Source organism: Dendrobium catenatum, unplaced genomic scaffold (assembly GCF_001605985.2).
Source record: "Dendrobium catenatum unplaced genomic scaffold, ASM160598v2 fragScaff_scaffold_946, whole genome shotgun sequence".
Lineage (NCBI taxonomy): Eukaryota > Viridiplantae > Streptophyta > Magnoliopsida > Asparagales > Orchidaceae > Dendrobium > Dendrobium catenatum.
Window position 1 is genome coordinate 290638 of NW_021319408.1, and position 27745 is coordinate 318382.

Consider the following 27745-nt stretch of genomic DNA (forward strand, 5'->3'; position numbering starts at 1 on the left):
ATTATTCCTTTGTCTTTAATTAGGAGTTTTGGAGGGATTTAGAGTTATCTTGAATTTGAATTATCTTGAGATCTAGGGTTTGATGTTCTTGGGATCTTGACTTTGCCAGAGGGGTTGGAGAGTTTTTCCTTCCTCTCGAATTGAAGGAAAGTTGTATCTTGCAAGTGCTTTTCATCTTCTATTGAAATAAAAGTGTTTGCTTCGTTTCCCTACGAGTTCTACTGCTTTTCTCTCAGATTTTTCTGTGTTTTCTGCTGTTAAACTGCTGTGGACAGCAGTTTCACTGTTAGATTTTCACTGGTTGGGATTAGGATTGCTTGTGAACTCAAGTATTACCTTAGGGTTACTTGCGAACTCAAGTATTTCCTATCAATTTCCTGAATGCAAAAAATATTAATCTTCATATAGATCATAATATATATTAATTATATTAATCTTCCTATAAGGAAACTTATCTTCCAACTTTCTATCCTAATTTTAGGATCATGGACTAGCTTCTTTTCTCACATGCATCCATGATGTAGGATCTCTTGCCTATTTAACATTGCACACAAGCGTCGATGCAGCGGCCCTTGCTCACTTGTTGTATTCAGGTCATACAATGTGTCACTTCCAGTGAACGCCCTCGCATTAACACAATGCATTAAATGATTCATATCATGATTATTCGACAAATTTTACGCTAGCTGTTGACTACCTAACGTAACCCTCCATTTTTCTCATCCAGAACTTGGGACCTGGCAACGGCAGTATTAATGAAGTCAATGACATCTCTTTAAAATTATATGGAGGAATTAAATTAAGCATGTATTTAACACTTCACCTTTTCAGAAATGAAGGAATTCAACATATTGTTATATTCAACAGTTACCAGGATAACCGCGGAACATAAAAAAAACAAACAGAATGAAAATATTTAATCAAGCATAAGACCTGAGATATTGTACAATCTTTAAGAGCTTCCAATTTATGCGGAATGAGATGGTCTTCAAAGTCCCCATGCCCTAGTTGACCATACTTGCTCCATCCGTAGGTATATAGAGCCCCTGAGGAGGAAACTGTTATAGTGTGGCGCCACCCACATGCAACGAGTGCCATCCGCTGTCCCTGTAATAATTGGATTTGCAATAGTACCACGAAAGAATAACAATCATAAGGAATATTTTGCAAGCCAAAACAGTTAATAACAGCAAGCTGTGAGAAACTACACATAAAAGATATGACATTCATGCAAAAAAAAAAAAAGTAGAAGCGAAGAAGCATTCTAACAATAAGTGTTACTCAATTTTTGCATAATGAAAATATAAAGGATTGGAGAACACACATAAAGCAGACAATTACTAGTGCCAACTTTCCATTTTCTTTGAAAAGATATCCTTAGATAAAGATAACTTCATAAACAATAAGCATCATTTGTTATGGGTGTTAACTAGTTAGATTGGCGAGGACCTTAAAACTTATTATCAAAGACTTAGATTGGATCCTTACCAACATCATAATAAAACTCCCATCTTGTGGATTTTTCAGTGGGCAATATATATATATATATAGGCAACATTTGCTACTAAATCTGACAGTAAACATTTGTTCCATCATAAAGATGAATATTTATCAGTGTTATCAACAGATTTCTTACTATTAATTCATTATTTAATTATTGCAATTTGTGATAATCATTCACTCTAAACACCCTGACAATGCCCTTAGTGCTTCTAATTTTAGCTTATACAACCCAAAGCCTTAATCATGATTGCTCCAACCAAAAAAGACAAATGATCGTCACACCCACCGAAATGCTCACAAGAATCCACAAATCAAGAAAGCTAATTCACATAGTTTTAGTTCTCATGAGTGGGGAGCATGCATATGTCAAGAGAGTATAAGCAAATACTGAAAATTTTCAACCAAGAGACGCAAAAATAAACAAAGAGAAATCCAAATCAGCATAATATATTCATCAATTCTCCTAGATAAAATAATGTCTTCCATAGCATCACAACTGAAATTTTTCCATGCTACTTATCATGGAACAGAACTAAATACTTTCAAAGGATTCCAAAAAAAGTTGGCAAAAAATGATTTTTAAAAGTAATGTTGAAGCTTCTTTTATCATGCAAGTGTTCAATTTTGATATTCTTAAGCAAGCCATTGCTTTGGTCAAACTTAAATTGAACGCACTTGTGGATCAGCGAAAAAAATAATCTACGAAGCTACAATAAATTTAGCAAAGGACTCGTTACAGGAATCTATCGATATATTTGCAAGACATGCTTATCACATCAAGATTATTTTGAATTATTTTAGCTATTTATTATTATTTCTAGATTTTTCCCCCTTTTTAATGTGTTTTATTTCCAATATTTAGATTACTACTCTTTTAGGATCATTATAATTATAGGATTATTTATCTTTAAATTTCAATTAGTTTTGAACTATCCATTTAACCTTATTTCAATGAATAGAGATTGAAAGTACTGTAAATAAAAATATAATTCTGATTTAAAATTTGAATCAAGATTTCTTTTACTCAGCTTTCTTCTCCAAGTTTTTTAAGGGAATTTCCTCTTTCACCTCATTCTATAACAAAGCTCCTCAGAACACTTGATATTCTCTTCTAAGCAAAAAATTTCAGATTATCATACAAGCTCTTTTCAGCTGTTTGATGCATCTTGGAAGTAAAAACAGCAAAATAGATAGAAAAAAAATGCAATAATACAAATATGGAGGCTGATTTTTTATTACTTCTTCAACAATAACGAAATATACAATTGATCTACTATTCGAGAGGTAGATCGGCTCTCCAACAAACCCTAGCCACTGCTACGAAACTCACACCAAACCCTAGAAAATAAACTCATCACATATATGATCATAACCCTAAACAAATCCTACGCCACTCTTTTATCAATAATATTTTTTTCTTGAAGATAATTGAATCAAGATCCTAGCAACCTCCTCTTTATCATCCCATAACCAATCCTACGCCACTCTTTTATCAAAGCATGTGAAAGGATTGGATCTAGTCTTATATAGAATAGGTGATTTGTTCATACAAAAGAACAAGTGTATGATTCTCACACATAAACTTGAGCCTTTTAGTTGAAAATGAATTTATCACTTATATCAAGTAAACTTTGATCCCCTTTTAATTAACACTCTTAACGCCCTTCCAAACTAAAAATAAAAAATAAAAAATAAAAAATGAAAACCTACCTCTAACCTTAAGCCATATAAATTCCTATGTAATACCACAACATCTTCTAAACAATGACACTTGACCTATGAGAGAAGCATAGACTATGCCCAGGAGGTATTTAAGGAACATTGAACTCACCTTTAAAAAAAGAAAAAATTTAACTTGCTTAATTTATAATCAACATTACTTTTGACATCAAGATCAATTCCAGAACACAACATTGAAGTAAGCATGTGTTAAGGCTTGTTGACCCGGTTTGCAACCCTAAAAAAGGCACCCCTTGTAGTGGCTGTGGACAAACAAATCATTGGACGTGCCAATGGCCTCTTGATGCCCTCCTAAGCACAAAAAACAATGTTTGGAAAGAAAACATAAAGATCTCCCTCAACCGTTTGGGATGAAGACATAAAGCTCTCCCTTAACCGTATCAATAAAAACTAGTCATCACATGTTGTAAAATTTAACCCAAAAAAAAAAAGAATGACTAACAGAGCTACGTGGTTTGCCATATAACAACAACAACATCATCAAGTCTTTATCCTACTATGTGGGGTGAGCTACATGAATCTTTTTTCTCCATTGTGCCCTGTTAAAAGTTAAATTCTCATTTAAATCTAATAACGAAAGGTCATTTCTAATAATTTCTAATCAAATCTTGTTAGATTTATCTCTACCTTTCTAATAATAATAGCCAAGTGGTTTGCCATAAAGGGAAATAATTAATTTGTTAAGTATTTATAAAAGGTGGCATAAAACATATTTAAATTTGAATTTTTCAAAATATTGAATTCTGCAAGGAAGCTAAGTGCATAGTGTACGACTCCAGCAACAAATACACCTACGGTGAGATAGTACTTTTATTTTGTGTATTCATATTAGTTATGATGGTTGTAGACTCACGGGGATCAATATTTTGCTTAGTAGAGTTAAGGTCGTGGGCTCCAAAAATTCGGCCCCGCCCCGGCTCCGGCCTCCGCCCCGGCTCCGGCCTCCGCCCGCTTTGCTTTTTCTTCGGTGAGGAGTTTTAACGGAATTAAATTCCGGGGGAAATTTTGGGAAGGCAGATAAGGTTGTAGATAAGACACTACCCAGAGATTTCAACCTCATTTTGCCAGGACTTTATGATCTGAGTTCTGGTTTCCTATAGGTGCAAGCCCCTATAATTAATTACCCCTCCCGATAACGAGAGAGAACTTTCAATTAAGTCTAGTCGTCAATCAGATATGTTATATCTGTAGATACATAGTTTCAAACGTATAGTAGCAACAATGGGCAATTGGAATAGTTAGAGAATTGATATTTAAAATTAGAAATTTCACCACTTTGCACTTAAAGTGGATGTTGGGAGAATGAATGATGTACCGGATCAAGATCCCATGGTTTCGTCATCCCAGGCCATCGTGGTTCCTGGTCTACTTAATTAGAGGAGGTAGTCAACCAAACTTGACAGAAGGATTCTTATCGGCAGTCATGAGTTGCTTCGTCTAAGGGGACCATGTAGACCTGGGATGAATTTTTGTCTAAGAGACAAATTTGAATCCACTTTACCTAACAGAGGGCTTTATACCCTATCGATTATATCCTACTGATTCATATCTCAAGGATTTGATACCACTAAGGAACGTATTGACTTTGGTCATAATTGTTATCTATGGTGTCATTTAGCGGCAAAATCACTCAGTTCAGAGGACCCTGAGTCATAACTGTTTATCCTGCGGTGCCATTTGGCGGCAAAACTATCGGTTAGAGGACACGTACCACATCCTTACTGACAGAAGATTATTTGAGAATGGATCCTAATAATATTTTCAACTAGTCATTAGCTCTATGTGAGCTGAAGTGAATTTCAATTTGTTCACCCTAGCAAATAGTTGCGTATGGTTGATGGATTTTGCTTTAAGCATTTTATGGTTGGATTTCAATTTTAAATATCTTGGAGTTTTGAAATTTTTGATATTTGGATTTTGGACTTTGTGAAGTTTTGGATTTTGATGGACATTTTGGTGACATCTTGGAGATATTTGAAATTAACCCCTCTGATTGAGATCTGCATTCAACACAGCCATCATAGGGGTGTTTGGGGTCACTTCTATTGACTAAACCTTGTCGACCCTATCAACTTGCCGATAAGGGAACGATTTTGTTGTTGGCTTTGCAGTTTTGTTAATGAATTTTTTTGTTAAAGGTCTTGAAGGCCTAATATGAATGTATTAAGACAAATATACCGGTCACCATAACCGTATATTTGTTTGAAGGTTCAAACCCTGTAGACTCCTGTTTACCTGCTTAGGAGGATCGGATTTTAGGCTTTATGACTTTATTAGTGAATTCTCTTGATTATAAACCTTGAAGGCCTAATATTAATGTATTAAAATAAATATATTTGTTGGCACAACCATATATTTATTTGATGGTTCAAACCTTGTTGACTTCTATTGATCCACATATAAGGATCAGGTTCGAACTTGAATTCACTTATTAACCCGTGCAGCATCCCTAGACGTCATTTGTGTACTAATAACATGCTCGTCGTGGCCCATGCGGGTTATGATTGTATTTACCCCTTTTATTGTGCCTGTGTATACAAACTACGATGCATGTGTGGATGCATTTTGAGATTTTTAACGCTGCTTTGTTGTGTGGGTGATCACCGTTTGAATGCAGCGTTCTATTTGGGAGCTCGTGCATGCCTTCTATCTGCTTGTATATTGGTTGCATATCGGATGGTGTGGCGTTGTACTTTAGTCATTTGCCCATTGCATACAGATAGATTGTCGTGCACTACTTGCATGAGTTGTGCATGTATATTGTAGTGTACTAATGAATCTTCTGCCTTCATCATTAGGTATTACTATCTACTGTAGTTCCCATGCATTCTTCTTGTAGATTGTGTGTTAAGTATATAGCGGGTTTCCTACAGAAGCTCATAAGAACTTGCATTTGTCGTATTCTTTATGTATTTTATTGTGGTCTTTGGCTCATGTAGTACATCCGCCATTGCCACTAGTATGTAGGTATATGTACTCTTTCACAAACTAAAGTTGACTACATGATACTGCATTTACTAAAATCTTTTTGTATATACCCACAAATGGCATGTTGTACATACATCTATATTCGTAGGAAGATTGTATGTATTGCAGATCTTTCTGTCATTTCCAGTAAGTGTTTGGATTTACCATGGGTTCTTGCACTTGTGCCTATATATGATCCCCTGTACTTACAACATTCAGCTGTAATATCCCTCAAATAGCTCACATATGTTGACGTTGCTTGCAAGTTGGTTGTTGCATACTTTCTACTCATGTTCATAGGAGACCCATTACACTCATTATGATCTTCTTCATTTTTGCTTTCAAGCTCTCTTCAAAAGTTTGTGAACTGACTACTACGGTCATCATAAGCTTTATATTACTTGTGTATGGGTTATGATGAGCATCACAAATATTTCAACATCCTCAAGAATAGGTTTTAGCTTGCATGATGAACTTTCCTCATTAATATTCACTTGTAATTGATCGCATACACCTTTCAACCTTCATTATTTGCGGCTCTCGCTTGTTTGTTTATGCAATGATATTGATTATCATTGTATTCACCATATATCCTCAGATATGCTTATAAGAGAATGGTTACATTTATTGCATGCTTCGCATATGCTTATGATCACTGCAATTTGTTGTTAAACTACTGCACCCACATCCTTCATGATTTGTGTCTTTCAGGTATTTCATGAGTATGTTCCTTGTATTGCTGCTTGTAAGAAAATTTGCCACATCTCTTACAATGCTTCCCCAATTGTTACTTAAGGCCTATCACGTTCAATGTTGAAAGTGATCTATCAATGTCCAAAGACCTCCTATACTATGTCTTTGTAGTCAAACTATATTCCCAAAAGAAGCATTTGTCTCTTGCAAATAAGTTATAATTACAAACCCTTTGTCTTCAAGGATAGTTCAATATATATATATATATATAGAGAGAGAGAGAGAGAGAGAGTTTGATATCATTATTCATCATTTCATTTCAATTGAGATGATCATTACATAGGAGAAAGGCCATATCAAAGCTTGTAATTTATTCGGGCATGAATTTTTATTCATCCATTTGTCTTTGATTGTAACACCCCTACATTTTGTTCAAATCAAATCCCTTGTGTCTTGAATTCCTTGTCTTTCAATGCTTAAATTCAAGTTATATGCAGTGTCATTTAATTTAAGCCCGTATTCAATTTGAGCCCAAGTTTTTGATGTTTATTTAAATCCTTGTTGTTATTCAAATCAAGCTCTTATGCATTCAAGTTCCATTTGATATTGCTCAACTCAAATTCAATATCCATAAGTTCGTGCTTTGAGTTCAAGCCTGTTGTGATTCATTTGAGTTCATGTCCTAGTTCAGTGTACAAGTTCAAGTCCTCTTGCATATGATTCAAGTTTGGTTTAAGTTCAGCTCGATGTGCAAGTTTGATCCGAGTCGAAGTTCAAATAAATGTTCTTTATGATTGTCTAAGTTTTGCTCATTTATTTGAATTTGAGTTTAATTCATTTTTATATTCAAATTCATTCAATTTAAAGTCCACTGTCGTTCAAATCAAGGTCTAAATAAAGTCCAAGTATTTAGTCGAAATTTTGGCATCCTCCCGGCATCTCCCCCGCTTAGGGGAAAAACCAAGAGGCAAGCTTTCCCTCCACACTACATGAGCGCTTCAGGTAGATGTCCTTAGACATCGTGGCTACACTTTTTTCAATCCCTAAGACACTACATGAGCGCTTAGGGGTCTTTGGTACATGTTTAAAAGATCACAATTTGCTTTTCCTGCAGGTACAGAGCCACGCACGGGTACTTATTTTCGTCTCCCTCATGCTACATGAGCGCTCCGGGGATTACCCACCTCATCGCAAGCATTGCACCAGTTTCCCTCCCCCCGTGCTACATAAGCGCGCAGGGAGGTTTGTCGGCTTGTCGCAAGCCACGAGAGAGGGATTTTCAAGTTAGAAGTTATACCTTGGGAACCGATGAAGTGGAGGGCATGTGGATCGAGGCAAGAGGGTCCTTTTTAGTTATAATCAATTAAATAATTATAATTAATTATGATTAATGATAATTAATTATAATTTAAAAATAAGTAACTATAATAATTAATCATATTTATTCATAACTGATAATAATTAATTTAAATTAAAATAATTAATTATAATTAATTTTTATAAATTATAGTTAATTATTAATGATAATAATTAACCATAATAATTATAAATTAATTAAAATTTATTTTAATAAAAACTAATTATTATTAATAATTAAATAAAATTAAAATATTTAATTATAATAATTATAATTAATTATAATTAACTATAATTCCTTTAGTGTTCTTTGTGATTTTTTTGCAGGTTTGCTTCCACCTTGAGGGAGTTTTTGGCTTGAAAGCTTGGGCTGATTGGATCTATTTTGAGCTTTCTCATTTTTGGGCACCTTTTTTGTGCCGCTTTAGAATGTTTCTAGGTCTTAATGTTTTTGGCGTAGATGGGGATCTTCGGCCCTTAGGTTTTTATTTCTTTTTGAGTGTTTGTAGCTCTTTGAGCATTAGCGGGCTGAAAATCTCCTTAAGGACTTGTAATTTTGACTTTAATCGACGCGTAGGCCCTTCCGTGGGTTTAACTTTAAAAAAAAAAAATCTAGATTCAACACTTTCAATGCTATGTTATTCTCCTTTTGCTTCTCACCTTCATCAATATGCCTTTGAGTCACTCATTGCTCGTAAGTAATTAGTGATCCAAAAAGATTGTTAATTGAATAAACATTTAAATCATTAAACTCTATAATAATAGTTATTTTTGCATCATAAGCAGCAACAACAACAACAACAACAGCATCAAGTCTTTATCCCACTATGTGGGGTCGGCTACATGAATCCTTTTTCTTCATTGTGTCCTATTAAAAGTCAAATTCTTGTTTAAATCTAATAAAGAAAGGTCATTCCTAATATTTTCTAACCAAGTCTTTTTAGGTCTACCCCTACCTTTCTTAACATAAGTCAAATCTAATACCTCTACTCTCCTAACCGGGTCATCGAAAGGCCGTCGTTTTATGTGGCCAAACCATCTAAGGCGACTCTCTCTAATTTTATCTTCTACTGGAGCTACTCCAACCTTTTCATGTATATGTTCATTTCGTATCTTATCTCTAAGGGTAAAGCCACTCATCCACCTGAGCATCCTCATCTCTGTCACACTTAACTTAGTATTATGCTTCTCTTTTAAAGGCCAACATTCGGCACCATAAATCATTGCAGGCCTCACTACCATCTTATAGAATTTTCCCTTAAGTTTGAGGGGTACATTTCTATCACATAACAAGCCCGATGCATTCCTCCACTTCAACCATCCAACTTGAATTCTGCTGATAATATCCCCATCTATTTCACCATCACTCTGAACAATAGATCCAAGATATCTAAAATGTGTACTCTTATTAATGACTTGATCGCTCAAAGTCACAATCCCCTCACTAGGTCTATTACTACTAAACTTACACTCCATATATTCCGTTTTAGATCTACTCAAGCGAAAACCTTTAGACTCTAAGGTTGACCTCCATAATTCAAGTTTACCTTCAACTCCCTCTCTAGTCTTATCAACAAGAAGAATATCATCAGCAAAAAGCATACACCAAGGTACATCCTCTTGCAAATGTCTAGTGAGAACATCCATGACTAAAGCAAAAAGATATGGGCTTAAGGCTGATCCTTGATGTAACCCAACCGAAATAGGGAAATACTTGGTCAATCCACCTTGTGTTTGAACACAAGTAATAGCTCCTGCATACATATCTTTAATGATTTGAATATAAGCATTATTGACTCCTTTCTTTTCAAGAACTCTCCATAGCACTTCTCTTGGAACTTTATCATATGCTTTTTCTAAATCAATAAATATCATATGTAGATCCTCCTTATTTTCTCTATATTTCTCCATCAAACTTCTTAATAAATGTATGGCTTCCATAGTCGACCTACCCGGCATGAATCCAAATTGATTTTGAGAAACATTAGTATCACGCCGCAACCTATGCTCCATAACTCGCTCCCATAGTTTTAAAGTATGACACATTAACTTAATACCTCTATAATTCGCACAATCTTGTGCATCACCTTTATTCTTAAAAATATGAATTAACACACTCATTCTCCACTCATCTGGCATCTTCTTAGTCTTCAAAATAGTATTAAAAAGTTTAGTAAGCCATGAAATTCCTTCATCTTCTAAGCATTTCCACACCTCTATTGGAATATCATCAGGTCCAACAGCTTTTTCACCCTTCATTTTCTTTAAAGCCTCTCTAACTTCAGTTTTACTAATACGCCGATAAAACAGAAATCTTTATTTTCATTTAGGGTGCTAAGGTCACTAGAGTCAATCTTATTTTCACAACCTTTATTAAAAAGTTTAGCAAAATATCTCATCCATCTTCTTTGTTGAATATCTTCTAAGAAAAGTATTTTTTGATCTTCATCCTTAATACACTTCACATGAACTAAATCCTTACTACTCCTATCTCTTTGTTTGGCTAATTTATACATATATCTTTCTCCCTCTTTAGTATCTAATCTATTATATAAAACACTAAAAGCTAATATCTTTGCATCGCAAATTGCTTTCTTAGCATCCTTACGAGCCACTTTATATCTTTCCCAATTTTCAGAATTTTTAAAATTAAACCAATTTTTATAACAAAACTTCTTATTTTTTAATCTTTTCTTGCACATTTGGATTCCACCACCAACTATTATTACTATCATAATAATAATAATAACTAATCATCATTAAATAATAATAATAATAATAATAATAATAATAATAATAATAATAATGATATAATAATAAAATCCCCCCTTCCCCTCTATTTACGGGAACTGGCCGCAGAAGCGCACGTGAGAGATAAAGTTACCTTTATAGCGCGAGCTCCCGTTGCTGCTTCCGATCAAACAAGAAGGGTAGGTCGTGGAAGGAGCGAAGTCGGACAACCACCGAAGGGCCGAAAAAGTACGCCAAAGGTAGAAAGTTACCCTCACAGCGGCGAGCTCACGTTGTGGCTTCCAACCAAAGTGTCGTAACTTCTGATTCTAGAGGAAGGGAAAGCCGTCGAAGCTATGAAGTCGAACAACGACGAAGGCGTCGAAGAAGGACACGAGAGAGAGATGGAGAGAGAGAGTCGGGAGATCGCGAGAGAGAGATGGGAGAAGAGAGCGAGCGAGAGCAAGAGAGGCCGAATGGCCTCGTCTCTTCGGCTATTTAACGACGCGAGGTCGTGCGATGTGTGAGCAGCGTTGCGGACATGTCTGCGACGAGTGAGGTCATGCGACGTCAGGGCAGGTATGGATTTTTTTATTATTATTATTATTTTTTTTTTTTTTTTTTGGTCCTGAGGTCAACAGAGGTTAACAGCATGCATGCCTTTATAATATAATGAAGTCACATGCATTCATTCAGTAGTGTGCTAGAAGACATATGGCTTTACTGCTTGGCGAGCTTACATATGAGGCTTATGCACATCTTTCTTAACGCACAAAAAGAATTCTCTTAGATTTTGTATGTGCTTTCATTTTACCATACCAAGCCCGTAAAGAATTCCAATACCCTATACTCTCCATTTTTGGCTTACGATGAATTTCACCTCAGTATTATGTACCACTTATGTCCATCTTTCTTAGCATGGGTTGGATAGGCACAAAAATAACCTCAATTGGCACATGCCGCATCTTCTCAGCCTTGGTGTGGGCGGGATAACTTCGATATGCTTCTCACTAGTTCCTTCGTGAGGTCGACATGGAAATTCCATCGAAATTTTTGGTGAATCCCCTGTAGATGAAAATTTTGTCGCCCTGAATCAAAAAAAATATTGTGCAAACTGTTGCCTAGAATATCATTGTGGAAATTGTTGTCGATGACGCATACATGATTACGAACATATAAATGAGTAAAACAAACTAAATGCACCTAAAAATGTGCAAAAAGATTAAAATGGAACAAAGCAAACACTTAATCAAGTTGAAATCTGCAAACTTCTGTAAATTTATCATCATCGATAGAGAACCAGCGCTAGAATTGAGTCAAGTTGCAGGATAGGTCAAGCAAGACTCCTTCCACCTTGTCACAACAAAACCAAGCCAATAAGATTCAAACTCTTAACTGAAAGACATGAACCCTGGATCTCTATTTGTAGCTGTCTGAACCATACTATGCTTGTGTCACAAATCACAATAAGTGACCTGGATTCCTTTTTCTTATGGGAAAGGACACACTGAAGACAAAATATCGTATCTTTCCAATATCAGTTAATCCCATGATGGCAAAGCCAAAGGATAGATCACTCAGTGAGAATAAATCTTTGGTTTCAACTTTATAAACTTAGCAAAAGTGTTAGTTATTGTTCTTAGTATTTTTATGCAAGCCACTAATTAATGTTTGACGATTTTTTTCTTAATGCAAATGTCAATTGATGGAAGGTTACTAGATATATAAAATCAATGCAACAGGTCATTTAACAAAGGCCTTGTTTAAAGATTTTTATAAAGCATATATTTACAGTATTCCATATGGTATTACATTTGATATTCTAGATAGAATGTATGACTACCTACCTTTAGAGAAGACCAATGTTCAAACCTTCTAGAAAGCAGATTTCCTATAGTTAATTTTACCAATCTGCGAAGTGACCTTGTAGATTGTTCGGCTTCATTAAAAACCTAGATCCAACCAGAGGTTTTTGGGGTAGAGCAGCTCTAACCGAACCATCAACAAAAAGCCTGAGGTTACGCTAAATGATGTATTGTATAACAGCCGTGCCTTTAAATCCTTTGCAACTTGTTAATAATCAAAACCATAGATTTCTTCTTCTCAGTTTAGGTATCTAGCAAAATTTTGGAATTTTAGTTTGGCCAGCTACAAGCATAAATTGCATGTCCAAATGTCAAAAATAAAGCTCAAAGTCAGGTATAACAAACGATGTTTCACAGATTTTAGCAAGTACTAAGCCATCTCAGCTACAATCAGCTCCCCCTCTGAACAATTACTATTATTACAAACCTACAGCCAATCAGAGGGTTCTTAGCTAAAGAAGCTCTTACCCATTCCTCAACCACAGCAATCTTATGGTCATGCTAAGTGATTTGTCGTCCAAAAGCCAGGCCTGGTTAGATTTCAAAGGTTATATATTTTTCAACTAGTTAATAAACGAAAACATAACCACAAATCTTTGATTTTTTTCTCAGTTTAGGTATCAAAACAAAATTTGGAATTTTGGTTTGGCCACTACCTGCATAACTTGCCCCATCCAGGTGCTAGAAATAAAGCTCAATATACAAAGGATAACCAACAATGTTTCACAAATTTAAGCAAATAGTAGACCACATCAGTGACAATCAGCTTCTTCCCTGAACAATCACCACAAATTCTCCAAAGAGCAAAGATATGTATGAAGAATCCGTATAAACACTTAGCACTTAAATGATTTAAAAGATATTTTTTTAAAGAACAAAGGCGGCATGAAATATGTAGAATGCAAAATTTGAATTTCACTGAAAGTAAAACTAGTTACATACATCATCAGCACAAACTTTTTCAGGCACTAAACGGTCATTTCTGTCACCAAAGCCCAAATTTCCATACCGACCCCAACCCCATCCAAAAAGACCGCCATCTTCTGTTACAGCAGCAGAGTGTTCAGCACCCGCAGCAACCATTTTAACAGAAATTCCCTGACAGAATTTACAAGAAGATTATAAGAATCTGTTTTGTAGTAAAAAAGAACGCTTCTGTGATTGATCACTAAAGGAAAACATCTAAATTTATAAATGAAAAAATAAAAGACAGAAAACTAGAAATTAAATCTTAATTTTTTCATGGTAAACATATTAGTAATCTCTATGATTACCACACAAAGAACTATAGATAGAATTTTAACGATATACTTACATGATTATCCAAAGAGGGTTAACAATAATGATGATGACCCAGATAACCGAACTTGAAACACTAATGAATCATTAGACATACAAACGCAGCCTAAACAAACAGTAATCCAAAGTCTAACCGAGTGAAATGCTACCAGCTACTTGTAGCACTAAAAATGGTACAGGCAAAAACATAATAGCAAATAGCCAAAAGCCAGTCTCCTAACTACTCTATACCTCAAAATATTTGAGTAGAAAAATTATTCAATAGAAAAACAAGCTAACCTACAATCTTTATTGTGAATGATTACGTAGGTCAAGACAACAGACCATCGCCTCCAAAGAAACAAAAGGATATTTGAAAGGAGTTTTCTGTTAGAAGTTGGGATGAGTAATTAAGCTGCAAAAGAAAAAAAAAACAGATGGCTACTATTTCCACACACAAAAAAAAAAAGATATATTGACAAGCCTGAAATTAGATTACGAACTAAATAGCTAAGTTTCTCATATACAATAAAGAATAAACCACAACTCTGACAGAAGTTATCTTAATCCACAATTCAGCAAAGTTAAGCCATCTTAAATAATCTGCTCAGAAATATACCATAATCATTGAGTGGCAAAAAAACAAAAAAATCTAAAAATAGTTCCATCCTCTTATTTTATTCTAGAATTCATTTTTCCTACAATTAAGTAGATTTAAAGAGTTACGGGAAATAAAGTTCCACATAAAATTCTACTGCCTATCTCATATCAACTGCAGAAAGGAATTGGAAATTCAGCCTAGCATAAATTTTGTGCAATCAGATCATATGAAATAATAGGAAGTTTGAAAGGCCTCAATGAAACAAACATACAAAATGCTATTGGGAATCTTGTCAAGCATTCAAAGAAAGAAGATTTGTAACTTGAAAATTTCTATAGGAGAATAAATACTCAAGGGTAACTTGACTAGTTCCACATGCTAAAAAATATATGATAAATAAATGAGCATGTAAACATCTGCGGGTTACAATTTTGTTTGGGATAAAATTGATCTGAATTGAGGATCAGCTCATCCAGCTTACATAAAATTATATTATTAGAATAAACAATATCTTATCAAGCCTAATAATTAAAAAAAAATTTGAGGTATTCCAGAAAATAAAAGCATTTTATGGTACCTGAAAAGCTTGAATTTTCTGTGGTATAAGAGAATCTTCATTGGTGCCAAGACCAAGCTGGCCATTTTGGTTCCTCCCCCAACTTCAATGAAACAATATGAAAAAATAAGAAAATCAAATTCAAGAAAGTAAGGAGCATGTACATTGTGAAGTTAACAATATTTAACTTCAAAGGCAAAGTACATCAAATAGGTAATGACAAACTTTTGGGCTACTTTTTAAAAATATTAAAAGTAAAAAACAAAGAAAGTTGAGAATGTAGTAAAAAATTTACCACTTGGGTTAAAAAAACATGATTTATTTAACCAAGAAGTCTTCTGGATTCATTCAAGAAAGAAATAAGCAGATGGTTCAAAAGTGAAATGCAATACTTGGTTAAAAAAGCAACATGTATCAACATACAAGAGGCGAATGTATTATACGAGAAGAAAAGAATATTTCGCTCAGAAGAATATATAGATAAAACAGCTCAAATAATTCATACCGACTGGATCTATTAAAAAACGTAAGGATGCCATAGAATTTATTCACTATAAAGAGTAAATAAAATACAGACCTTTGAACCACTCCCTGCATGGTTACAGCCAAGCAATGGCTATCACCACAGGCAATCTGTTTAATCCTTATGCCTTGTAATGCCTTGATTGGTTGTGGTGTAAAAACATCACTGGAATTACCATGGCCCAACCTCCCAAAGTCACCCCTACAAGAATAACAAAAACAAAAGTAGGTCAAATAAAAAAAACAGTTTCATATTCGATCAACTTATTTCATACAACTAAATACTGACTTAAAACTAAGAACCCGTCTTTATCATGAATGATATTATTGTCTTCATGATATGTTGGACATGCATGGAAGTCATAAGCTCTAAATTCTTTCATCATAAAAGTAATATGCAAATAACACATGAAAGATTATTTTTTTTTTTTCATAGAAAGATGTAATGCTGATTATAGATAACCTACTGTTAGAATCAATCGAATAATATTTTAGGTGGAAAACGAAATTTGTTCTTGTGTTTTTTTCATATTTTTATATGTCATCTTAAATCTATGCCTCGTACTTTATCGCAATTAAAAAAAGAACATTAAAATCAATGGTTCATTAAGTCAATGCCATAATAAGCTAAAAAAAGAGCAGCTACCACTTCACTAATTATGTTTAATGTAACCCAAATCTTTCCCATAATTCATGATATGAAGCAATTGCTTAGTTATGGCACTAAGCTATTACCATATGCATGAAGCATTCCAAGTATTCCTAGTCTTCAAAATTGCTTAGAAGTACAAAATTAACTTGGAAAAAGTGCACATGCAATGTGGATAGGAAGGGATAAATCATATAAAATAGACTTTATCTAAAATGTCAGAAAGAAGTAAAGTACATCACAAAAGTCATAAAAATAATAATGAATAATACCATCCCCAACTATAAACTTGCAATTCAGATTCAGAATATGCTGTAGTATGATCAGCTCCACAAATAACCGAAAATATTTCCAAGCCATCCAATGTCCGCAGAAGAGTCGGAAGAAGACTATCTTCTGCATCTCCATGGCCAAGTTGCCCATCTTCACCTCGTCCCCATGAACAAACAACTTTATCCGCTGTTATAAGGTCAAATAAGCTATCAGTATTGGTTTTTGAGAAAGTAGACAACATATATAATTAAGTTTTTTCTTTTCTTTTTTTTTTGGGATCTCCATTTAGCATTCAGCATTCATTTGGATTTTGGACTATTGCAATCATATAAATTTCCTGGCCGACAAGTTGCAAAACGCAACTTCCCAGCCACATCTACTCTAGCTAGCAGCAGCTTCAGCAAAGAGGGAGCTCCCAAAACATGTTCTTAGTGAAAATAACAATGATAGGCAACGATCTCGAGTAAATTATTAAATTCTAACAAGCGGAATATCTAGCACAAACTGAGAATTAGGTTTATTGCTGCTCTTGCTGATTTACCTTTCAGGTACCACCTACAAATGATACTTCCTTCCAAGAAAAACTAGAAAAAAAGGCAAGCGCCAAAAAGTTTTTAATCTAGATTCAAATTTTTATGCTTTGTCCTTCGTTTGACACATTAGATAGGGATGAGTGTGAATAAACGCCTTGAGATCTGGCTTGGGATTTGAACTCTTGTAAATAAAGTCTTTAAACTACACTTCACTGAAAATTGTACCTCAAAAGGAATAAGAATTATAAAGTTTCCTCGTTGCAAAGATATTTAACAAAAACTCCTTTAATTCAAAAACGTTTGAAAAGTTAAGTCCTCATTTGTTGTTTGGGTGCAGCTTAAGGTGAGCTTAAGTGGACTTAGGACAGCTAGACCAGCCAAATATATAAACATCATTCGCTTTATCATGACTATTTGGAGTCAGTTTTAGTAATCCTTAACCTTCAATCATTCATGTTGAGTTCTACATGGATTTAAATCATTTTTTGTGCATTTCTTTTTTCACAATTGTATACAAATTATCTTCAGTTTAACATTCCTAATCCTTCAATATTCATTTATCTGTCTTCCTTATAAATACATGTTCTATGCTATGTAGTACATGTCCAAACCACTTAAATTTATTATTACTACATTATCTCAATAAATACTATTCCCGTTGTACCTCTAATATAATCTCTTATGAATCTATCATTCCTAGATTTTCCACTCTTCTTATTTCTTTCGTGTCAAACTTATCTCATTAAATTTTTAATCGCCCACATTCAAATCAATACAATCATTTATTGAATACTTCAATACCATTATACCAAAACCCAAAGTACCTTTTGCCCAAATAATGGAGAGATTAGAGTTAATTCTATCATCTATTAGCTGATAATACTAATCAATACTATATCATCAATGCCCTATGATGTGTATTACACCTAAGATTTGATTTCTTTTAAACATACAAGTGAATAATGTTTGAGTTCTTAAAACAATTAATTATGTCCTAATTAGACTGTTCATAAAAAAATTACAAATAATTTCTTGGAGCACTTCTATAAAAATAGGGTTAGTGCTGAAATTTTTAAGATAAATAGGATTTGTGATAGGATGATTGTTTTTAAGATAATTATCAGTAAAGGAATTATACAAATGTGTAGTGATAATGCTTCTTAAATTGGATTAGAATATAGTTCAAGAAAATCAATTTCTGGAAGAGATGTTGAACTACTATTAGTGCATGCCAGACCAAGAATGGATTTCTCTTGGAGGGAATTTCAATGGGCACAAATAATCTAATGGGCTGGTCAATAAAATGATTCATAGCATTCATGAATTAGTATATAGAAATACAGCAAGAAAAGCTATAGTTGATTTATAGTAGCCTTTGACCTTGCAATGACGAAAACATTAAAATATAAGAAAAAACATTTAGTTACCTACAAAGGTGAAGCCGCCATAAATAAATAAATTTCTTCCTTCTTAAAAAGAAAGAAAAAAAAATTCAAATATTGTAAGATAAATCTAGAAGAGAGTTTCTTTATATATATAGTAGTTATAGATGTTTATCTTAAAAGTATAAAGAAAAACAATTAAAAAAAGTAACAGAGATTGAAATATAAGAAATTATTGATTTTTTAAGATAAGTTGCTAAGAGAGACAAATTATAATTCTTTGATAGGGCTAAATCTAATGTGACCATGTGAGATAAGATAATCAGTTCCATTAAGAAGACTTCCGTGGAAGTTTTATAAGAGTCTCGAAAGGTACACGTGGTTATCAAAGAAAAAATGAATACTTAAAGGATAGGAAAAATTGATTACTATTGAGGAAAAAAAGTATAGCGCCTAAAGCAAAAGCTATATTTTTATAAGATACAAAAAGTATAGTATTAAAATAGAAAAGATGAGATATATAGAATAGCTACTACAAAAAACAAAATATTCAAAAATTCTGATCAAGCTAGACGCAATAAAAATGAATATAATAGAATCTTGATTTAAAATAAATCAAAGAACGATGGAAATACTACTTTGAAAAGTTAGACATTTTATTTTAGAAGACAATAATGAGCAAAACAAAGATATTACTATTCAATAATATAAAAAAGCAGGGTAAAGTTCTCTTTACACAATTTGCATAAAGATAAAATATTTGTTCCAAATGAGATACCTATTAAAATTTGGATAGCAATGGGTAAGAGTAAAACTAGAATTTGGTCTGATTGGCCTCACTAGACATGAATCCCCAACTAACTCTATTCCGTTCCATCAATATTTGACCCAAAACTCAACCCCTTGAGAATCAAACTAAAATCAAACAATATTCTTTAGTTTGATTTTGGTTCGATTCTCGGGTTTAATTAATGCTCGTGGGCATACCATTATTTTATTTCCAATCAAATTCATTCAAAGAAGAAAAATGCTTCAACCACTATTTACAGCCTCACTAAAGAAAAATCTCTTATAGAAGTAATTTTGGTACTAAGACAATTAAATCAATAAGCTTGAACAAATTACATCAATTTTAGAAAACCAATTTGATTTCATAACAGAAAAATCTCTTATAGAGGTAATTTTGGTACTAAGACAATTAATGAAAAAGTATAGAGAGCAAGGAAATAATATTTATATGATTTTTATTAAACTTGAGAAGGCATATAATTAAGTACAATGAGAATTAATTTGATCCACACTAAAGCAAAAAATGATGTGTCAAAGATACAATAATATTATTACTGATATATATGAAAGAGTGATAATTAATATTAGAAGTAGTTGCAAAGTAATCAAAGAGTTTTCATTCACATCAAGAATTAAACTTGAGTACAAATCTTTTTGGTTTGATTATCAAAATGATAATAAAAATGATTAAAGTGAGGTTCCTTAGTATATATTTTTTGCAAATAATATAATTCTCATCAGTGAGACATCATTGAAATAAATAAAAAATTAGAACAATTGACAAAATTTAAAAAAGCGGGGACTTAGAAATGATTAATAAAAGACAGGATACATAATATGCAATTTATGTATGTAAGATGTTAACAATTGGCAATCAATATTATTAGAAGATAAAAGTGATACCTACGTATGATCAGTTTAAATATCTTGGATTTATTATATCAAAAAATGAAGATATGATATAACTTCTAGATTCATGGTTAATATTTAAAGTAAATAAGTGTCGCAATAAAAGGATGCTATGGACACCTAAAGGTAAATTTTATGAACCATAAATAGGCCAATGATTTTGTATGTAACTAGTGCTTTGTATTAAAAAAGTTGTTGATATCTAAGTTGATTTCGGCATAAATTAAACTATTAAGCTGATGTATGGGACAGCTAGAAAGGATAAATATGGAATTATTATATTTGAGGAGCAATTAGAGCGCCATCTATTAAAGATAAAGTGCGCTATATATTAAAGATAAAGTAATTGTAAATAGACTGAAGTGATTTAGATATATATTATGAAGGGTAAAGAATGCATCCATTGGATGAGTAAATAAAATTGGTGATAAAGGAATAGATATGAGTAAACATAAAGTAACATGGGTATAGTTATCCAAAATAATTTGCGAAAAAATAGGATTAACACTTGAGGCGACATTCAACATAAATGAATAAGCAACACGAAAACACCATCACCAAGCCACCGCTCAACCATCAACATTGCCTCCGTCATCCAACGTCTCCCACCAAATACGTAGCTCCAACCACGGTCGCCCGCATAATAAGATGCTTGGACCACCATCGCCTACCGAATACGATCCTCCGACCACAATCATTCACCGACTACGATCCTCCGACCACAGTCGCCTACTAACAACAGTTCTTCAACCACAATCACCTACCAACTATGATCCTCAGGCCTTATTCGCCGGCCGACTATGGTTCATAGACCTCTTCACCCACCAATGACCCCGAACCTTCATCGCTCGACTATGGTCCCCAACCTCCTTGCCCGACTATAGTCTTCCAAATAGTCCTCAAACCACCATCAACCGTTGTCTCTTAACTACAGTCCTCGGATCAATGTCATCGAACTACAGTCCCTTCGACCTCCTTTGTTCGCCGACTAAAGTCCTCCAACCTCCGTCGCCTGCCAATTAGGTCCTTCGACAACCATCATCTGACTATGATTCACCGATCTATAATCTCCTGACTTGTGACTCCTAGCTACTTCAATACATATCGACTTCATCACCTACCATCGTTGATAATGTCAATGCATGTCATCACTTATAAGTTCGATGTACGTCGTCGACGTTAACTTTGACTATCAACTTAAGCACCTGGATCTGTGTTTCAACTTCAAACAACTAACATATTATTTACATTATATCAATATCTTCTCCTGAAAAAGGACTTAACTTGTAATCAAATACAAATACTAGTAGAATCACTTTAACTAGGCCAGTCCCCATAGTTTTTCCCTTCTCAGGTTTTTTACGTAAAAAAATTTAGCATCTCTTATAGTTTGTGCATTCATCTCTGATATATGTGTGTGTTGGATATTTGTAAATAGCTAGAACTTTAAACTCTCTATTTCTCACCACCACAAATATTTCAGCACACAATAATTATTTCCCCATAATTAACTGGATCAACCCGTCAATGATGTTCAATAGCTCATGAAGTATGCGATCATCTTCATATCATCATTAGATCATTATACCAATTATTTATGGTTGGAACGTTAATCATAAAGCATCCATTCAACATTTAAGTGCCTTTATGATGTTCAGATTAACTAATCTTAGACTCATTAAATTCCTCTCATCGAGCCACTCGAGTCAACTATAAGCATATCAAATTTGGAGATTATTTGTTTATCCAATTAACGCTCTAAAATTTTCAATTATACTTCAGGCTCTTGATTTGTGCTCGAATTGGACTATTTTTGTGTCATTGGGGGTCCATCTCGTAGAGACATTCAGTTTGACAAAACTTTTCTAAAATCACAGTATGGGTGGTCCCTAATTTAATTTTAAAAGTTTTTAATTTAAATATGCCTCAAGATTTATACTTGATCAAGGCAATTTTTTTTAATATCAATAATATTGAATCAAAAGAATAATTATTATAACATTGCAAAATTGAGGAAAGCATATATGGGTCCGTTACATATATAGGCTTTAGGGATTTAAAGCACTGAGCATTGAATCCATACCTAATTGCTATATGAAGTTTTTTTAGGTGTGGAAGTAAATAATTACATGTTTCATAATGAACATGAAAAGGCTTACTAAGAATGAAGTTGAAGAAAACCTTTAACAAGTTTTAAAAAACCAAGAAGCATATGTGCACTTATAGCTTGAGGATGTATCATGTTAAATATATGATTTATGATACCTCATAATAAATTATTAGTTGATGACATCATGCATGATGAGTTTAGAGTTAAGCATTAAATTATTTGAACTATAATCTCTAGTGAATCTGTTAAGAAAAGTTATTAAAGATTTAAATATAAGGATAAAGAATCCAACCTTGTCAAAAGAGAGCATCCATTATAAGTAGACCTTATTGGCTTATATGCATGGGTGTGTCGACATAAATATGTAAGAATATGAACACATATGAAATGGATTAAAGGCCAATGTTATGCTTTGTTAACAAAAAGGCTTAAGATGGGTTAGTTTATGTCATCAATTGTTATGCTTCCATGTTGGCTTTTAATCATCCACATGAAAATGTTATGCTTCCATGTTGTGGACTCAACCTAACTTGGTGACCTAGAGATCATGAAAATTGGATGATTCTATGGCACAAATAACATGACTTTCCTTCTGACACCTCTAAGTTTACTAAACGCTAAAGCTTGCTTCAAATACTTCTTAAAGCAACCAAAGCTTTACTAATTAGTATTGCGCTATAAGAAATAAACCATCACGAATCTCAAATAGATCAGCGAGTTGCTCTGCAACTGTGTTTCGCAAGACCCAGAAAGCATAGACTGATGCTCGTACAGTCTAAAGTTGTCTTTCGCATGTCTTCCACACAAATTAAAATTGTATATGAATTATTTCCCCCAAAGGTTGTATTTTCAGGTAAGGAGGATACTCGCAAACCATAAAATGAACTTTCCACACAAGACAAGCTAAACCAGTTTAAAATACAAATTCACAGAACCTATTCACAACAAAAACTACATTCCAGCCTATCAAACAAACCATCAAAACTCAAAAAATCCCTCAGGATTCGAACGTGACAAAATTAAACCTTCGAACAGAGAAAAATAGTCTGCCGCTCAAAGTCAACTGAGCGAATTAAGAAGCAGCAGCGAGAAGCGGAGAGGGAATATGACTGTTATCTACTCACATAGGAGAGCCACGGAATGGCTGGCCCCAGCAGAGACGAGGACGACGTGGCGTGCCGGAGAATCAGCCATTTGCCCTCCGGCTGCCGAACGGTAAATACTGACGAAGTGGAGAAGAGGGTGTGATGTTCCTCCGAGAAAAGAAGAGTTCCGTGGAGATAATAATGGCGGGGATCTCAGCACGGTGTGCGCTGATTAATCTAGCTCTGTATGCATTGGGCACGGCATTCATTGCGATTTGCGAATGAGAGGAGAGAGAAAGTAAACAGATGAGACTTGAGAGGACCCCCCCGCGCTCTCTCTCTCTCTAGTGTCCTTTCTCATATTTTCTTATTGATATAGAAACTTCACATTAATAAAAAAATTAGCTGCGTGCCCCAAAAAAATTAAAGCTACGTCTTAAGTAAGAAAAAAATATTCAGATGTAAGTTTAAAAATATTTTTTTTTAATATTTTCACTGGCTTTGTAAAAGTATGGGGCCTCGATAAGATTAAAAAATTGTGCTATATATTTAATAATTTATGGTGTATTAGTTTAAATTTTATTTATTATTTTATATAATTAAATAATGTGATAATATAATGTACAAGTTAGAGATTTAAAAGTTGATGATGTCAATGAAAGATGACAAATCTCATTAGATATTGTTGATAAAGACTGATGACTAAATTTTGTTTAAAAAATTAGAATTTATTTTTATATTTAAAATTCATAGAAATATTATAAAGCTTTTAAAATGGATGCATGCATAAAATTGATGCTTCATTTAAAAAAAAAATTATTTGGGTGTGAATCTCAAGGCATATTTGAATAGTTTCAACTTAAATTTCAATGAATTTATTGTCAAACTAAATGTATCAACCCAGCAAATCAATTGACATCATAACTTATTTGATTTGACTCTATATGAACTGAAATCAAATATTTGAGATATAATTAGAAACTCTAAGATATTAAGTGAATGATAAATAATTTTTAAATATCGCATACTTATAAAGTTATAATCAAATCGAGCGTCTTAACGAAAGAAATATAAAGAGCCTAATTTCAGCATCATTAAGGCATTTAAATGGAATCAATATGAGCCACCTTGAGTATTTTGGATGTTGACTATATTCAAAGGGCATATCACTCTAAAAAAATTATTGATAGACCCATGGGAGGTGATCACACATGATAGTATTTCTAAGTATTTTTAAGTGGTGAATAATACAATATTTAATATGCTAAATTTGTATAGAGTTGGCTATTTCACTCATGTTTAAAATATTTACTCTCACATTTAGCATTGTAATTACAAGGCGATAATAATATTTGCGTACTTACATAATTACATGTGTTATTAGAATAATTATGCATGATAACTAATGTAGTCGTATAAATTTATTTATGTCATGCTCAATAAATAATAAAGTAACTCGCTTAATTTAAACATTAACATGCAACTTAGCTTTACCTGTGTGGTACTTAGTGTATAATTAAATCAATTTATTACTAATGTATGTAATATAATATAATTGATTGAATTATCAAAGATTGTGGTTATTATTTGATCACTCATTTATATTAATTTTTATGTATCATGTAGATTACATCTCTTATATTTGTACACATTAATTATATTTAGTTTAAATTTTAACTACACTTTGTTATACATCTGTCACAAAAGTAATCAACTGAAGATTGGAGGAATGTTATTGAATTCAACATCACTAATAATGCCCTTGGCAGATTGCTAGAAGATCCACTTGTTAAGTAATCTAGTGATCCGCCAAGTCAACCGTCAAAGTAGTCATCCAAAGAATATGTAATATCCGCTATTCCAAGATCCAACTAATTGGCCTACTTTGGGTTCAACCCTTACTTATTTCTAATTTAGTTATAAATTAGAAGTTTTATAGTGACTACTTAACTTTAATGAGTTTAGAATTGAAAGGGAGGAGAGAAATCATATGAGGCAAAATGTTCTTTAGAATCTTGTGAATCTGTTTTCACTGTTTGGAAAAAGAATTGAAGAAGCATTGCAATGCTTAGCTCTCAATTTAGAGGAATATGCACTATGACACTAGAAAAGTGAGCAATGCAGTGCTGGGTCAAAAATGTTCTTTTTTAAATAAAATATATAAATTTATTTCTCATTTTTACCTCACTTGCCCCTTGTTTTCATAAAATGTCGGAGAAGGGAAGGAAAAGGAGTGAGATATGAAGGTAAGAGAGAAAAAGAAGAGAGAGCTTTGGAGGCCTCAGAGTTGAATTCATACATCGGGCTAGTTAAGGATTTTGTTGAGCATGAGGTTGGCTTCTAAACATTCATCCTTGATTTCAATTTTGATAAGTATATAACAAGATATAGACAAAAATAATTTTTTTCTTAGGCTTTATAACATTTTCACCAAGTAATTTTTTTGTATATTATTGAATGTTTTATTATGAACACTTCGACTGTTATAATTTTACAAGCTAATTTTCTCTATATTAATTTCTATGTATATTGAATAAATAAGGCATCTCTGATACTGATGATGGTTCTCTAAAAATCTTAAAATATTATTATAATTGTTCCTCTAGAATTGTAATTAGAAATGAAAATGTTAAGTGTGTGTGAATCCTTACACATGCAATGCTATCTAATTAATTTTGATAATTTTGGTATATCATATTTATGTTTAAGTTATAATTATCTACTAAAATATTCATAGTGCATGATTTATGGCATAACATGGGAGAAACTCTGATATCTGAAATGTTATAAGGGCATTTTCTAGAATGCTATTAGGGCCTTACAAGTTTTGTTCTAGCCCCATCTATCATGGGTAGATGTGGGAGGTTCTTTACCACACTTGTTTTATGCAAAAGGGATTTTCTATCATGTTCTAACTCCACTTGCTTTGTGCGGGTGTGGGAAGTTTAAAAAAGAGTTATAAGTTAAAGTTGAGTTATAAGCATAATCGAAATATGTGCATAGTATATCAATGCATTGCATATTATGATAATTCAAATAAGCTCAAGTGTAGTAAATATTCTGATAGTACATATATTCTAACATTATGATATCTTTGTGAAATTTATCTATAAAAGTACATATAATGACTCTAATAATAAGCACATTCTAACAACTCTATAAAAATATATTTATGAAATGCATAAAGATAAATGTTATGTACAAAATCATGTAGTAATTTATGAATTGATGTTTCTGAAATACAAATATGTTAGGTTTTATATAAGTTACTTTTGTTAGCACTTACTTTATACTATGAAGTTTTAATTTGTTATTTATAGCAAAATAGTTATTGGTATATGTGGTGGGGATACTGAAGAAGTCTTTTGAGCTTGTCGTGTTCTATTTATAGAATTTCTCTAATATTTCAGGAAAATGAAAGGGTCCAGCAAGGTAGAGCTGATAAGGGCAGGATTGTCAAGACCAGGATTTTAAGGCATTTTGTAATCTAGTTATTTATTTTTTTAAGTATAGCTTTTGTATGAACTAGATTATTGTATATGATTTTTGGAAAATGAATTTTTTATAATACTTTCAAATGTTATTATTATTTCGGATTATTTAGTTGGCTTTGAATTATTTTGCATTCTGGTTGAAAAAAAAGTAAATTTATATATTTAATTCTTCCATTAGAACCTAAGGCGTGACACATTAAGTTTCCAAAGTGCCATCATGAAGCCCAAACCATACTTTGGAGGCTTATAATGAGATGTATATGATCATTATGAAAGAGTTGGGAAGATATATTTTTAAAGAAGGATCCATTAAAAGCTTCATAAAGGAACTTTGACTAATGTAACATAAGATTTAGGCTTACACTACATCCATAGAATCTTCCCCAAATTTTAAGGATGGTGTCATGAATCAACTGATAAAAGTAGTTTGGAATGGTGATAAAAATTTGGACTTTATTTTGACATCATGTACTTACATATTCTTAAAAAGAAATTATTCCTTGAAGTAGTAGAAACACTATAATATGTTACATAGTCCATGTATTATTTATGATTTATATTAATAAAAAATCTCATATGTTCTCATCCTTTTTTTTTTTTTACTTTTTGCTTTCTCATTTTTTTATATATCAAATGGATTATTTAATGGATTTCATAAACTTATTTTCTAAGCCAAAAGAATATTATTTAGATTATGAGAAAATTTATTT

The 27745-nt window shown here is 32.9% G+C and overlaps 1 protein-coding gene across 2 annotated transcripts in view; it reads right to left on the reverse strand.

Moving 5' to 3' along the window:
- The window catches only part of LOC110097945 (ultraviolet-B receptor UVR8), a 42918-nt gene extending 19019 nt beyond the window's left edge, over positions 1-23899 (reverse strand). The window contains exons 1-6 of one of the 2 annotated variants that reach the window (XM_020824617.2): positions 23581-23899; positions 16733-16919; positions 15867-16013; positions 15311-15392; positions 13797-13952; positions 934-1107 (exon numbers count right to left, since the gene is read on the reverse strand). In XM_020824617.2, the coding sequence (XP_020680276.1) occupies positions 934-1107; positions 13797-13952; positions 15311-15392; positions 15867-16013; positions 16733-16919; positions 23581-23650 (816 nt within the window). In that variant the 5' untranslated portion in view covers positions 23651-23899. The remainder of the gene's footprint in view (positions 1-933; positions 1108-13796; positions 13953-15310; positions 15393-15866; positions 16014-16732; positions 16920-23580) is intronic. The other variant, XM_020824615.2, reaches the window with a different exon arrangement.
- Positions 23900-27745: the final 3846 nt, after the last annotated feature.